Raw genomic sequence first — 17515 nt, forward strand, 5'->3', positions numbered from 1 at the left:
ATCAACGTTTATGTAAGATACTTACAAAATTAAACTCAGAGATGTGCACGTGTGCGATAAGTGTATATTTTTTATTTTTAAATGTATTATCGTTTTAATAAAATGAAATTTGTGACTCACGTATAATTTTAAGCTTCCTCTTGCAAAATTAATTACTCTTGATATATAGGTATAGTAATTTAAAAATTTTATAAAATGTACACAATTTTCCTTATTTTTCACGCGATTTATATTTATAAAAATTTATAGAAAACATATCAAGCATTTTTTTCTTAAAATCTTTATTTTTTGCAGCTTTAAATATTAAATTTTATAAAGATAGATTTTGTTTTCGATAAAGCATCCAAGAGAGACATTGGCAAATTCATAATAAATACACTGAAAATAAAACGACTAGAATTTTTAGTCCCGGACAAATAAATGACTCAGATACTGTACACTCCCTGTTTTCAATCTCTGATCCTACATACATATATATATCAGCTGCTTATGTGATTGAAAAAATTTGAAGACGTGTATTGCATGATGCATTTTAGTAGTTTTGTTTCTTCCCTCCATCTTTCATTAACATACATACACAGAGAGATTACAATCTTAAATGATCAGATTTATTATCGAGGAAACATATATATATAGGTATATATTTCGGTGGAGTTTCATCAGTTTGCAATTCATATATACGTCGTGAACATGCTTATCTCGTATTTGTCCTGGATATTACGATCGTATCGCGACGTCTGCTGCAACGGAAATTAAGAGGAAAAAAAAGAGAAGTGATACGCATCACGAATTTTCTGATTCGAAATAAGCGATTTATCTCAGAGAGATTTCTCATTTTTCTATAGTTTTCGCTAAAAACCCGCATAAATACACAATCCAGAATATCGCCAAGATTCAGTGCCATATATCAAAGTGGAATCAAGTCCACACAATTTAAGATTCGCTTTAGATATCCACCGACTCTGTAGCGGACTTCCGTATAGAAATGCCGGACCTGATTCGCTCCAGCTCCGAATCCCTGACTACTCTCGCGAATCTCTCATCTTTCGCAAATATATATTCGTTAAATAATAAAAAGATTTTCGCGCTAGTATTCGAAATAAAAACGAAAAGTCAGTCTTTTACCTTTTCGCAGAGGAAGATCTCAGAGATCGCGTTCGGCGAGACGCATTTCGCGATAATCCCGATGAGAGCGAGGTTTCTTTCGAATCACTATAATAAATAAATATAAAAAAAAAAAAACACCGCACAGAAAATAAGAACGGAAAAAAGAAGAAGCAAAGGACGCCCACGCGATGATCGCGCGGCTGCCGGCCGAGAGCGACTGACTGACTGACTGACCGACTCCTTCGGTCTGCTACAGCCGCCGCACTTGCATCAACACACGTATACAACACCGTATATACGCCTGGCATCCAGCGTTCCCCCTTCCCGCTCAGGCTCGGCGAGCCTTTCGTTTCCAGTTCCATTCCAGAGCCGACCCAACGTGGCCCCCGGGTACCTCTTTTGTTGCATCTTCTCGTCCATTCCGACCGAATATTATTTCTCGACCGAATATTATTTTTAACTAAAAGTTTATCATTTTTAATTTAGCTTAGGTCATTTAAAATGTATTAATTTTTAACTTCAACCAGTTATTTTTCACCTTAAACTTATTAACTTTTTTCCCAAGTTGAATTTTTTTATCTCTGAATACGATTATTTTTTTTTTTAAGTTATAAACGTATTATTTTTAAATTAAAGTGTTATTAATTTTTATGTTTATTTGTCATCAATTGTAATTACTAAAAATATATATTTCTATATAAAAATCAAAATTTCTTTGTTATTTGTTATTATGAATTGTAAAGAATTAACAAACAAAATTCTAACTTAATATAAATATTTTTAAACATTAACTTTTGATATATAACTTCAATTAATTTAATCTTAACTTTAACTGAGTTAATTTTTTGTTCATGCAACTTTTAACTTAACTAAATTAATTTTATAAGCAATTAACTTTAACTTAACTTAATTTAAAAACATCATTAACTTACCCAACCCTATCTATATATGAGAATCTCTTCCTATACACAGTATAGGAAAATTTGTTTTCTTGTTAAAAACGGGCCCCGTTAAAATTGTGTTAAATATTTAATACATTCATGAGTTACTTTAACATATTGCTGATGTGTTAATTAAATTTAAAAATATTAAATTATTAAAACAACTAAAAAAAAAAGTAAAATAACACAATGTGCATCTATTTTAAATTTTACACAATAAATACATATGTTCTGTTTTATTAGTGATAAAATTTATGTTAAAATTTACAGAAAAATGTTAATTTTTTATTACATAAGTGGGAATAATAAAATCTAAAATTTATATATTTTTAGTTAACTTTTACAACTATGTTAATTTTACACAAAATTTGTTTTAAATTACTTGAAATTTTGTATTTACCTTGTGTTAAAATATTACCATAATATTTGTGTCTTCATTTAACATATATCCATATTATGTTAAATTAACACAAAAATGTCTGTGGACTATTTGGGACATGTGATATCTGTTAAATTTAACACACATTTTTCAACTGTATAATTCTTAATTAGAATTTTTTCCTGGTTGTATAAATTTAGAATCAAACCTATCGAAATTAAAAGTAAAAAATATAAAATAATCATTGATGATAAAAGAGCAGTTAGACTTTCCTTAATTTATTAGAAATTGAATGAAGAATTGCATAAGCAAAAAAAAGTGTCATTCCGGTTGGATATGAATAGAAATAACTATAAAGATTTGCTGGAAGAAAATTACCTAAGTTTAAAAAAATGTATGGAATTTTAAGATTAATTAAAAAAAAAAATTTTAACCCAAAAATATCTTTTGAAGTAAACATGGAATGGAATTTTATTTAAATTTCTATTTATTCCTTATGATTTGATAAATCAATTAAATAGAGAAAAAATAAATGAATCAACTATTTAAAATAATAAATAGTAAAATAAAGTTTACGATTAAATAAATTTTCTCGTCTTCGTCTTTATCTACAAAACGGCAACAAATCGTTAAAAAACGATCGGTACGACCAGATCTTAATTGCACGTGATTCAATTAGTCGCTTGGAGTTATACGAGTATTAATACACCGTTACGTTCCTCGCCACATCACAGTCGCTAAACTAGAAGATAATATTCTTATATTTATGCGATGTGTCTAGTTTAAATAATTTTAATTTACCGTAATTTTTTTATACCTAAGGAAATAATTACCGCATTTTTGTTTCACTATGAATTTTTCATTCTTATTCATTCACTATAATCGAAATATGCAATCTAAAAATAATTAAGGGCTAAATAATTAATAATATATAATTGGCTAGAATTAATAATAATTTATAACACAATGGCTCTATTTAGTAAGGAATGCTTAATAAAGAATGGTATTTTGTAATAGCAGCACATCATACGGCTCTACGCCGAAACTTGAAACTTCAATAACAACCTCTTTGCTGCCTAATCGATTCTGACGCATCGAGTTACATCGGAGCGTCTCAAACGCAATATGTGACGCATTAAAATTCATAATGCGACACATTTTCTCCTCGGAAATTCAAATAAGTAGTAAACAATAAGACATAATTCATGCAATTCCTCTAATCAGCTGTTAAATTTCTTAGTGGCTCTCCTTTTCGATCCAATATATCACAAGTTTGATCGAATCAAACAAATAATATATACTTACAAATTTTTTTGAAAAAATTTGGAAAATTCAGCCGCATTTTAAAACTAAATTATAGATAATACAATAATTTTAATCGCGGTAAAACGGGCCTATATAGTGTACAGTTGGTCGAATGTATCCTTTCCTTGCATTTTTCATAGTTCAGTTGAATTAGAACGCGCTCCACATTTTCGTAACTCAAGGTTACAGCTCTCGATATGATCTCGATTCATTCATCTTACGATAGTATATAGGCAACCCGATATACCTCTCTGTAAAACTGACGATCATTCATTTCAACTGAGTACGAGAACAAACTCATATTTTTCAAATATATGTATAATTTCTGTCACAAATGTCACAAATGTAGATGAAGAAAAAATTATTATGTAATATAATAATATCGATATTTTTTCCTTTCTAAATATTAATAAATGTAACAATACTGGAAAACCAGCGAGGAAAAACATTCTCGGAAATATTTTTAATAACAAATTAAAATTTCTCTAGAAAGAAATAAAGCGTAAATTTATATAGAATAATATTTAATTAATTAGATTACAAAAGTCTCATTAGTTTATACTGTAAATACTTACATATAAATACAAGACTAATATATCTATTATAAAATCAAATCGTATAATATTGTGTTACGTATAATATTGTGAAAAATTATGAAAGATATGCAAGAGTATTATGCAAGATATATTTAAATGTGTATATATATCGATACGAGAGATTAATATAGAGTATTTACGTTAAAAAACGCAGATAATATCTTTTTTCTAATCTTGAAAATTCGTCTCACTGCATATTTACATTCTCCGACACGATAATATTTTTCATTCTTTCGTTTATATCTGGCTCGTTAATGTCGCTTATACGAAGGATCGAAGTTTGTTGTAAAATATCGCATTCGATGTCCTGTTGCGGTGGGTTTGCGTCACAATTTGATTCATTTTCATCACCGATGCCCAAATTATTCAATTTATGTGTCACGTCGGGTCTGATATGCACGGAAACTTCGGAAATGTTTTCTTGCATCGGGTTTCTATAATTGCGATCGTAAATCGATACGGTTGACATACCTCTGATACAGTCTACATAAATTTCTGGATCATCAGTTGTAATTTTTAATGCGTTAAGATTAATCGTGGCGATCGACTCCAAATTAGAGTGCATTTTGTCTCGTTCCCATTTCCATCGTACATGTTTCTTAATTTCGTGACCCAGTAGAATCATTTTTCTCTTCCTCAAAAGACGCTTAATTTTTATAAACGGCCTCGGTATTCTCTTTGTTTTCCCCATTATACAATAATTTCCTCCTGTCGATCATTTTAGCAACATATCATAGCCAGATATAAATTTTAAAGTCATACGTTTTCTAATTAAAATATATCCTGGAAGTACAAAAATATCGTTAATTAATTAACTATACCTAATTTGATTATTGAGATGTAATTATTAATGCGTGATTGAATGTAACTTTCTAAATCTAATTTGTTGTATTTATATATTTTTATAATATCATAAATTTAATAAATTTAATATTATAGATAATAATTATAGTTTCTCCAATTTAATTTTCACATCAAGTGTAATTGTTAAGCATCTTTAGAGCTAGTTCAGCTATGTTCAATTTTCTTTAAATTCAAATTATATCTCGAATGAATCGACGAATTCGATATATATCGAATGAATCGAATGGAATGCGCAGTTATCGATCTACTATCGCCACCTATAGTGACTGGAAGTATTTTAGCGTGGTTGGCGTCTGTACACCATCAGTACACAATATTTACAACGTACATACCTATTAAAAATGTGTGTCTTTAGATGCTGAGTTCGGGATACCGTGTATCGGATGTTATTCTAATCTCCAGACGTTATAATAAGTCTAATATTTTTCTCAGACTAATGTTATAGAACGGAACAGACGCAGTACTTGTTGTGATCTACTGCAGCCACTGAGGCTGACTGCTAACTGGAAGTGGTATATCCTGCCATCTAGCCATACTTTGTTAACAATACATTAAACAAATACAGCAGTTACCTGTCATTCCGATGCTGCGTAATTTCGATATGTATTTTCATAAAAAATGCTCGTATTTAGATTTAAAAATACATCATCGTCGTTATAAATCATAAGCAAGTTTGGATATTTGCTTTCAATAATTTATAAAGTTGTTAAAAAATGTACAATCACGTAAAAAAAAGATTTATTAAAAAACGAGGAATAAATAAGACTAATCTAACATTTTAATTTGTTATTACAAATATTTCTGAGAATACTTTTTCTCGCTGGTTTTCTAATATATTAATATATAAAAAATATGTTACATTTATTAATATTTAGAAAGGAAAAATATCAATATTATTATATTACACAATAAAAAATGTAAAAATTATTCAATCTAATTAATTTTGCAGTCATATTGTGTTAATTGCTTATGTGGAATTATTAGAAAAAGAGAAGCAAATGATGTGACTTTTACAACAGTTTTTCAGTTATATGTAGAACTTGAGATGCGAATTTCACGACAACCACAATATAATTCGAGTATTCATTTTAGATGACCGCAATTATGCTCAGTTTCGTTTCCCGACGATGTGAAAGTTTAACAGACATCTAACAGACGTCCTAATCTTTCAGTCGTTCTTTTATACATATCTCGGACATTTCTGATGATTTTCCTTCAGACATTTGAGTCGTCCGGCTTAAAATATTTATGAATCGATAATATTTCGAAGAGAATAAAAATAAGTCTGAAAAAATTGAAATTGTAACCGTTTATCATCGAATTCTTACAACTTCAAACTTAAAATTAAAAAATGACAAGTATGTTCCTGTGACAATTAAAAATCGGTCTCGAAACGATCGTAATTCTTCATAAAAGCGATACAATAATTTTTAAAAATATTCTTTAAATACTCCAAGCCGTAAAATATTAATAAAATATTCCTTAAAAAATTCTGAAAATATATCTTCGATAAATCATCCTTCGATAATATTCTTCAAGTAATAACAAAAATTGCACGTTCACGATATTAAACAGAGGGCAGACAATATTGAAGAATATCTGATGAAAACTAAGATTACTCTCTACGCGTACGTGCACAGTAAAAAATGTATGTTTTCTTGTTAAAAACGGTCCCCGTTAAAATTTTTTTGTTAAATATTTAACACATTCATGTGTTAATTTAACATATTGCTGTTGTGTTATATAAACTTAAATATTAAATTATTAAAACAACTAAAAAAAGATGTAAAAATAACATAATATGCATCTATTTTTAATTTTACATAATAAATATGTTTTGCTTTATTAGTGACAAGTTTTATCTATTAAAATTTTTTTATTTTTATATAGAAATATATTTTTTTTGTAATTACGATTAATGACAAATGAACATAAAAATTATTTTAACACTTTAATTTAAAAATAATACGTTTATAACTTATAAAAAAACAATAATAGTATTAAAAAAAAATTTAACTTAGGAAAAAAGTTTAAGGCAAAAAATAACTAGTTGAAGTTAAAATTAATACATTTTAAATTAACTAAATTAAATTAAAAGTAATGAACTTTTTAACTTTTTTAACTTTCAACTAATTAACTAGTTATTCTCAACCCTGCCATGCATTTAACAGATATCCATATATATCATGTTAAAGTAACAAAAATTTCTGTGGACCGTTCAGGACATCTATTAAATTTAGCACAAGTTTGTCAATTGTATGTGTACCGCGATGGATTATTCTGTCACTCGCAACAGTCTAAAAAAAACGTGAAATAAGGCATACGTAATGGTATAGAATAGAGGGAGCGCTTCCGCGCTTCGGCCGCGTCGGGCGGAAAGAATCTGCGCACGTGCACCGAGCGGCGACCGACCTGACCTGAGCGGAGAAGCGAAGGGATGATCAATAACTTCCAGGATATATAAGGCTCCGTTCCGGTAGCGTGTAGCATCTCTTTGAGTTCACGTGATCGGTTTATCGCGCAAGCAACGGACCCCTTGGCCCACGATCGCGTTGTCGGCCGACTGCGTTTCAAATTGGTCTGTACGTCAGATAGCATCGTAGAGGTATATTACATCCACTGGGTATATAACATAAGAGTGCTTAGCGTGTAAGAGATACGCACACCGATATATTACACGAGATTTATATCGGTCGTAGTATAATGTTAGGTCTCTCATATACGTTCCGTCACGAACGATCTCGGTGCGGCTTGGAAAAAAAAAATAAATAACAAAAAATCGAGCAGGTACGTGATATTTAATCAAGTGACTATATACGCATTTCGCGAGAACAGTGAGATGAAATTAAAGCGAGCTTTTCAATTTTCCATCGACGGATATGATCGTTAACGTTGAGAAGCACGTGTACGTGATGCTGCGTCACGAGAAATACGGTAAATATGATTAATTTTCCCTGCTTACGGATTTATAAATTTATTCCTCCAGGCACGTTTTATGTAAGCCATTAGATTAGAAGACTAAGATCTTATACTATATAGCTCGCGTTATTTTACGCGGATACATCAAACAAGTAATGAAATATTACAAGACGCTTCGATTACGTTATAAAATAACAAGATATTCATGATTACGTTATACACATTTTTTTCGAGTCATGGATAAGTGAACGGTTAATTACGTACGATATATCGTAAAATATATATGAATCTAAGATTCTCTACCTCACGATGTAAATACTTGGCTCGCCGATATCGTTCGAAGGAGCGATTAACGTTAAACTGTGTCAGAAATATGAACATTCTTACGAGGCTTTGCGCACATCTCCACGAGCAATTATGATTGACCAAAAAAAAAAAAAAGAAAGTAAAAAATAATTGCGACAACTTCTATTTTCGTATCATTTTCCACACGTCCTGAATACGTGCGTGTGGCATGGTGTAGGCCTCCTGGGGATTCCCGCCATGTAAAAAAACGGGAACGCGTCCGGGCACGGTACCTCCTGGGTGACGAGGAAAGTCGTGCCGCTCTTTATTGTGTTTCTGCTAAATTATATACCGGAGGATTAATTCATAAGGAAAATCAGTCGCGGTGCTTTTTACTCTTTCTCACATTCGCGCGATTTCTCAAGCAACCTTGTACGCAGTATACGAGATATGCATCATCAGCTGACGAGAAAGTCAGCGCGAAGATTTTTCAGCGGCACTGAGAATCTTTTTTTTTTTTTTTCATCATCGCGTTAACCCAAGTAACAGCAGGTATTGTTTCGTAATACTTTAGCGAAGAATGTCTACCAGTAGACTTAATGACGCAAAAATTCCCCGACTTTTTCAGATTTTTCGAGATCAGAAATTTATTTTTTTCCTGACTTTTTAGTATTATTTTTTCCAAATATATATAATTGCATATCTATATGATAAATCGATGAAATGTTAAATCATGAAATTCTTGAGATATTTTTGTCAAGAAATGAAAAGGTTCGGAAGTTAAAACAAAAATTTAAATCAATTATACAATCTGCATTATGTACAATAATCGAAACAAACATGTCATTATAAACTATATTTAAATAATTACCTTTTTATTTATATTATATCAAATTTTTTAGTTTTGTCTCTATCAAACACGTTGAAACAAAATAACACGACGATGAAAATATAAATTAACGAATACGCTGTAGGTGAATCGATTTTTAACAACACAGAAAATTAGCGTGTTAAAAGTTAATTTAATAAAAAATTTCAAATTATTAAGACAAATGTAGAATAATGTGTGAAAAAATCCAGATAAATAGTACAATTTCCTGACTTTTCCCTGACAATTCCAGATTTATAAAATTCCCTGACAATGCCTGGTTTTCTAGATTTCCCTAATCGCTAGATATCCTGTGGGATCATTTGGAGACGATTTTTTTCTCAGCGAAAATGTCGAGGGAGACCATTATTTTTTGCATTTAAGCCTTAAATTAAAATTCTATTAAAGTGAACGCTATACTTGAAATTAATTGAAGAATGTGGTTTTGTTAATATTTTATTTCTACAAAGTTTAGTTTGCGCAAAACCTCTTATTTGCAGTCGCTCATAACTCGAAAATGATTGATGTCTCGACATTTTCGAATCGATTTTTAACAACACAGAAAATTAGCGTGCTGGAAGTCAAAGAAAAGTTTATATTTATTTAATAAAAAATTTCAAATTATTGCGACAAATGTAGAATAATGTAAAAAAAATCCAGATAAATAGTAAAATTTCCTGACAATTCCAGATTTATAAAATTCCCTGAGAATGCCCGGTTTTCCAGATTTCCTTGACACCCTGAACGAGGAATGTCTACGCGAATAGCGTTCTACTAATTTGGGCGCGGCTCTATAAGCGCTAATCGACTTTAAATAAGCTCTAAACAACCGTTTTTCCACGAAATAATTAATGTTACTCACATATATTCCGAGTACTCGCGTTTACGTTATCGTAATTTCCGATCGTCGTCGTCGTCGTTAATGTACACACACACACACACACATGTGTGTATAATATAATTCGTAATTATTCTTTCTTTTTTTTTTCCTTTTTAATTAAGATCATATCCACGCTTCATATCGGAGCCTTTTTTCTTCCTTGTCGCAAAACGGTAGAACGCGCGAAGGAATGTAACACGTAACGGGGCAAACATCGGTAAATCGAGTTTCGAGCTCCCGACTCCCGGTATATACGACAGAAAATCTCACTTTAATGAGTGAAACCTGTATCTATTAAGGCTTAACGCCCGTCCGCGTTCGACCTGTTACCACGGTGAAGCTCTGCCACGCGATGCCGAACGATTAAATTCCTTCAGTAGGGAGGGAGGAAGGGGAGAAACGTTTTATCGTTATTGTGCGCGCGAGTTCGCGAATGTACCATTGTTCGCGGGAAGAACGCAATCAGAGAGAGAGACGCGGAGGCGGTTATCGACTGCAAAAAAAAGGGAAAAAAAAAGCAGAACGGAGCATCTTCTCTCGCGCCTACTTACCCACTTATGTATATACCCGACATTCTCTCTCTCTCTCTTTCTCTTTTTTACAGCCCCCATATATTCTTCGAAAAAAAAATCATTTAATACCCTATCCTCGCCTGTGGATGGGTCCCATAGGCGTCCGCAGGATTTTTTCCAGGAGGGGGCATAACTGAATTTTTTTTTTCTGAATTTTTCGAAATTTAATTTTTTTGGTATTTTGTTATTTTGATTTTTTTATATTAAATATATAAGTGAATTTCAGTGTTTATTCCAAAATTAATAAAAAAATCCTTTTTATTTTAATTTTTTGACATTTTGTTATTTTCATTTTTTTTTATATTAAATATACAAGTAAATTCCAGTGTTTATTCAAGAAGAGAACAAATGCTTAATTTTTTATTGATTTCAAAATCAATAAAAAAAATTAAGCATTTGTGCTCTCCTTTTGAATAAACACTGGAATTTACTTGTATATTTAATATAAAAAAAAATAAAAATAAAATGTCAAAAAAAAATTGAAATAAAAAGGAGAGTAAATACTTCATTTTTTTATTGATTTTTTATATCAAATATTTTATATTAAATATAATTTATATTAAGTAAATTCCAGTGAATAAACATTCCAGTGGAATTTACTTGTATATTTAATATAAAAAAAAAATGAAAATAAAATGTCAAAAAAATTAAATTTAAAATAGGAAGAAAAAATTAAATTATGCTCCCTTGGGGGGGTCAAATGCCCCTTTTGCCCCTCTCTGCGGACGCCCATGTAAATAGCCCCCCTAAAAAATGCACGGTCATCGCCGCCGTCCCATTTCGTTAGCCTGTTTCCGTCGCTAATAATCTCCCTTCCTCCTCTTCGCGCGCTCTCGCTACTCACGATGATTGCGAAGAAATTATATTCGCGCGACGTTGGCGGCCTCGAATGAAAATGACAACGATCGCCTCGTGAGAGAGCGAGAAAGAGACGAGGGAGACGAATATATCCGATTCTGATCGGAGATATCGAAGATGCATTCGAGCGAATAAAGCCGGAGCATCTTCCGAAGGGTTTGCAATGTTTTTTTTTTCTTCTTTATATATGTATATATACGACGAGACTGTTATTAATGCTAATATATGCGCGTTCGTTTCTTTGCAAAATATACGCACGCCACTTTAATTCGCGACACGAGATTCGGAGAATTCTATTTGGAATTTTTATGTGTCGCACATAATGCGAGAAATGTTTTAAGAGATATGAGATACGTATATAAATTGTATGTACAGGGTTTTGCAGAAATGGCGGAAAAGTTTCTAATGACAGATTCATGGTATTATTTGGAGACGACTTTTCCTCAGCAAAAATGTCGAAGCATCAATAATTTTCGAATTATAAACGATTGAAAATAAAGACTTTTTTGCGAACTAAGCCTTGTGGAAATATTAATAAAACCACATTGTTCGAGTAATTTCAAGTATACTTGAAACGCTATAGCTTGTAAACGCTGTAGCGTTTACTTTATAATAGAATTTTAATTTAAGATTTAATTACAAAAAAGATACATGATAGCAAAATTGAAAACATGCAAAAAATAATGATCTTCCTCGAGATTTTCACTCAGGAAAAATCGTCTCCAAATGATACCAAGAATCTGTCATTAAAAATTTTTTCGCCAGTTCGGAAACATCCTATATATAAAATAATTGCATGTTATATACATATAATTATATACGTATATAATTATACATATGTAAATTAGATATAAGATACATGTATAAATTAAATATAAACATATCAGGATGCATTTAAAAAAATAGGTACATAATATTAAATAGACTTGTCTTGAATTTAAGATCGCGAATGAAATCCTATATATATATCAGTAAGTTAAATATAAATTAAATATACATATTGTATACTAAATACATGTACATGAGGTTGAAAAGATAAGTACAAACTCCAAGTAAAATGATAAATAAATTTATCTTGAATTTTGTATCGCGAATTTTTCTAAAGAATGCAATCTTGTCTTGTATCATGCAAGACAAATTTTAATTTAATTTTCTTTCTAGTAATTACATGTCTAATTTGCGTGTTTCGCCCGAGCTAAGATTGTGATACGTGATATTCAGTTTCTCAGAAGCCTAACATCTGCAAAGCCAGAGAGAGATTCTATGAATGCAACTTCGAGAGCGCGACCTATTATTATTAGCAGACGTATTAGACATTTGCGCGCGCGAGCGCGTACACATATGCCTCTATATATTTCCTTCGAATTGATACAAGCGACAAGCAATATAAACACCCACGTAACAGGATGCATTAACCTACTCAGACGGCGCATTATATATTACCAATCGATCCTCGAGTAAAGGGTACTCTAGAGCTGTCGCTATTCCTTTCATCCTGTGGATGCTGCAGTCGATACAATGCAATACTGCGGCGCATTCATGCACAACGAGTTCTGATTACATTTTAGCTAATAATCAATGTCGTCTGAATTGCCTCTACAAATATCAGGAATCGCTTTGCGGTTGAATTTAGGTTTCTTGGACGAATCGACACTTGTTCGGGAACAATTTGTGTCAGACAATTGAACATCTATCTTCCTCCTTCTCTCTCTCTCTCTCTCTTGTCAGTTTAATTCTATTATCTTCGTGAAATTGTGCGGTTTCTATTAAATTGAGAAAGCCAAACACAAGGTATTTTCGTTTCCCGCCTTGAAACCACGAATAACGGAAAAGCTGATAGTCGTATCACGCTGTATCATGTCTACAAAGTTAATTTTTCAAAAAAAATATTAGTTTGCACTTTGTAATTTTAACGTGTCGCGTATAATGCGCAAGAAATGTTTCAAGAAATAAGATACATCATTGAAAATAAATTTGTTAACTTTTTGACTAAACCTTTAAACTAAATATTATTTTATTAATTGAACATATAAAAATATTTAAATTAAATATAACATATTAAATCTAACAAAACGTATATTTGATTTAAATAGTAATATATGCGTATGTTCAATTAATAAAATAGTAAATTAGTTGAAAAGTTTATAATCAAGTTAATTAATTTTTTTCAATCAAGTGTATAAATTATACGTCAGAATGTATTAAAAATTAAATACAAAATATTATATTTGTCTTGAATTTTATATCACGAATTATGTATATAATAAGATTATTATCGTCTAAGACGATAATTTTATTAATATTTTTGCAATCTAAAATTCAAATATATTTATAATATTATGTATCTAAATAATCTTGATAATTTCGAAAAAAATTTTGTTTACACTTTAATGAGCGCACAATCTAATTATATCCTCAAAAACAATATTGCTAGGTAGTTCTTTGTCACATATTAATTATACGATTTTACTTATGCGTAAAGAGAATTTTCTTTTAAAATTTTCCCTGAAAATTAAGGTAATCTCTGATTAATATTTACCACAATAAAAATATTACTATCTAACACAATCAGATATAAAATATGTTCGATTAATTTTACTCTATATGTATGTATAGTAATATTTTTGATTGTGATAATTATTAATCAGAAAAACTCTTATAAAATTCTTCCAATATCATATATTGTCCCACGATTACCATACTTACTACCATAATTTTCCGGGTAAATTTCAAGAGAAAATTCTCTCCGTGTGTAAATATGTAAAATCAAGGGAAACATATATATCATAGGGAAAAGTATTTGCTCGCTCATGCATGTTTCGTTCAACCGCGTAAATTTTAGAAAAATAGACACGTGCGTGGAAGGATGAGGTCTCGCGCCAATATTGGAACCAGAGGAGAAAATAAATATGTGCTCTCTCGTCCTGCTCGCAATGCGTTCACCGCAGCGTGCACTAGGACGTGCAACGAATGCATCGCCGTATGCGTCCATCTCTCTCAAGTGCGTGCACAACTTTCACCACTATAGCCATTGTCGCTGTCATCATGCACGCTTGCATACACACACGCACTGCGTACGTATACATGTATATATATATATATATACACACACACACACACACATATATATATATATATATATATGCACACACACAGAGATAGCCCCTCTCTTCTTGGCAACGATAATTTATCCTTATTCGCGTTCGCAGTCTATGCAACTATGATTAATTCATTATCAAGGTACACGTTCTTCTAAAGTATATATTTGCCGAGTATTTTTACACATATGCCCCCCTACGCACGTATATATATTCTTCTTTCTCCTTTGTACGTAGACTCTCGTCGCTCGAAAGTCATTAATATTAATTTAATCAGCATCCAACATCTATCAGCTACCACGTGTTGAATTCTCTCAACATATGCGACCGCACGAAAATCAAATTATAACTGCGTTAACCTAAATGTCTGTATGCCGAAACGAGTGCTACAGCAAGAGATGCCGGGTAAAGTGGGTAATATTAATTAGGATATAAGTCCGCCGTCGTTGAATTATATGATTCCGAGTGGCCTATAATTGCCTTTTCTTCCGAACAGAGGCGTAGTTGAATTAATTAAATTATCTTTAAATTAAAGTTTAGAGAGAGAGCGTTCTTCATACAAAGTAATTCCTCGCATTATAAAATAGACATGTAGCTGCAATTTTATCACATTTTTTGCTAAATAAATTAATTACAGTATCGTGCTCTGTGACTATAAAATATTCCCAGTCCTTCTATTCAAATACGCGCACGTAATTACATGTGTGATGTAATTTTCTTTACTTTAAATATTATTTTAAAAATTGTATAACTTTATATAAATTTAATCGCGCAAACCAATAAATTTTTTAAATATTAAAACTGTTGAAATTGTGTGTTCTAAGCAATAAATTTTTTATTCGTTAATTTTTTTAACAAATGTATTTAATAAAAAATAATTATCAAGGAAAATGTACTTTCTAGATATAACTTTTTAAAAATATGATAAATACAAACTTATAGTTTTTATATAAATAAATTAATAAAACTATACATTTTAAACGTAATGTTAAAATATTTTATATTTATATCTTTATACAAAAAATAATTATTATAAATATTTTACTATATATTAAACTAAATTTTAAAATAAAAAAGTTTTAATATTTAATATATTCGCTACGTACAATAATTTGATTTAAACCGGCATAGATAGATAAATTAAGTATAAACTATTTTCTCATTATATATGTATGTATGTGTGTATGTGATTCATCATCGGACGACATCTTTCTACGCTTTTTCTGCTCTCTTAATTCTTTGCTACTTCACGACACTCACATAACATTGACTCGCGAAAACACGTTTAATTACTTAATCGATAGAATATAATGATTGTGCGACAAATTGCACGTCACTGTCGACGTTAATCGCACACATGACGCGCACTTTATTTTATATTGCAATGAGAAAACGTGAAAATCAACAATTACATGAAGCTATGATCTGCTTCATATTGGAAAATCGCGTGATTTTTACACATGTTGCTGCTAATACATTCTGATTTCTAAATATCATTCGCATTACAACACAAATCTGAACAATTAATATGAGTAAATTTAAGTCAATAAAAATAAATTAATCGTCGAATGTAAAATTTTCGAAAATATATTTGTTTCATCGTCTGCGCGATAAATTTTGATCGTATAAATGACATAGAACACGTATTTATAAAAGAATCTCAATCACCGATGTATGCTAAATATTTGCTATACGTTATTGATCTATATTAAAGCAAATATTTATACAATTATCAACATTAATTAAATAAAATTACGATATTATGTGAATCGAATAAACAGTTAATTAAATCGCGACATACGTAAAATATATAAAATACAATCGAACTTCAGTATTTACGTGAAATATAATATTTACAAGACATATAAATCACGCGAAATATTGCATGTTCCTCGAAACAATTATCATCGTAAATATCAGAATAAAACAATAAATAATTAATAATTGCTATCTTTTATCGCTACGATTTCTATTTTATAAATTCATCACGCAAAATATATATGTACTTTGATAGGCATCGCCGCGATATCATTACATCTCGTTTATGACGGAAATTAATTATTTATGGTCCGATACTCGCTAAGTATAATGTTCGTAGCGAATCGCAACATTTAGCGTCTCTAGTATTTCTCTCGATCCTAATTCTCGAATACTGAGACGACATAAGATGTCTGTTTATACACAAAGAGAATTTACCCTGAAAATCGCATAATAATCATATATTGGAAGATTTTTATAAGAGTTTCTCTAATTAATATTCATCACAATAAAAATATTAATTTTCTACCACAATAAGATACCTATAAAAATATACGTTCGATTAATTTTACTATGTCTATACACTGAAAAATATGACTAAATCAATAAATATTTATTTATTTTGAAACGGATTTTCTTATATCAAATAAATATTATTTACAACAAATCAATACTATTAAAGTTTCAAATAAATGATTTATTTGGCAGTATTAAAATAATAAGTACTTATTCGAATTCAATAAATTTTTTTTCAGTGTAATAAAATTTACTACCACGATTATCATGATTTTCAGAGTAAATTTTAAGAGAAAATTCTCTCCGTGTACATTCCAGTCTCACCGTGTGAATTATAAAAAAACCATAATTATAATGACATGTTGCAATGGGCGTTCGTGATACATATAGTAAAATATTATTATAAATATGTATATCCGATCGATTTATTGTCATTCTTATTGTCACTATTCGAGAAATACTAGAAGACGCCAAACTTTCATTTGCCACGATCATTATAATTACAGCAATTATCGGACCGTGAATCATTAACTTCTGCCGTAAACGACACGTAATAATATCACGATGAT

General features: G+C 30.4%; 2 protein-coding genes across 2 annotated transcripts in view; both read right to left on the reverse strand.

Moving 5' to 3' along the window:
* Positions 1-17515, reverse strand: part of LOC114935355 (uncharacterized) — a 60306-nt gene that overhangs the window by 39385 nt on the left and 3406 nt on the right.
* On the reverse strand, positions 4240-5700 carry LOC114935357 (uncharacterized). The gene is made up of 2 exons (XM_029308183.2): positions 5525-5700; positions 4240-5111 (listed from the first exon to the last, which is right to left on the reverse strand). The coding sequence occupies exon 2, from the start codon at positions 5017-5019 to the stop codon at positions 4516-4518; it is 504 nt and encodes a 167-aa protein (XP_029164016.1). The 5' UTR covers positions 5020-5111; positions 5525-5700; the 3' UTR covers positions 4240-4515.

Source organism: Nylanderia fulva, unplaced genomic scaffold, assembly GCF_048542155.1.
Source record: "Nylanderia fulva isolate GAGA-0341 unplaced genomic scaffold, ASM4854215v1 Scaffold12, whole genome shotgun sequence".
NCBI lineage: Eukaryota > Metazoa > Arthropoda > Insecta > Hymenoptera > Formicidae > Nylanderia > Nylanderia fulva.

Coding starts and splice junctions, on each gene's coding strand:
- LOC114935357 (XM_029308183.2), bottom strand. CDS start 5,019: ATGGGGAAAACAAAGAGAATACCGAGGCCGTTTATAAAAATTAAGCGT.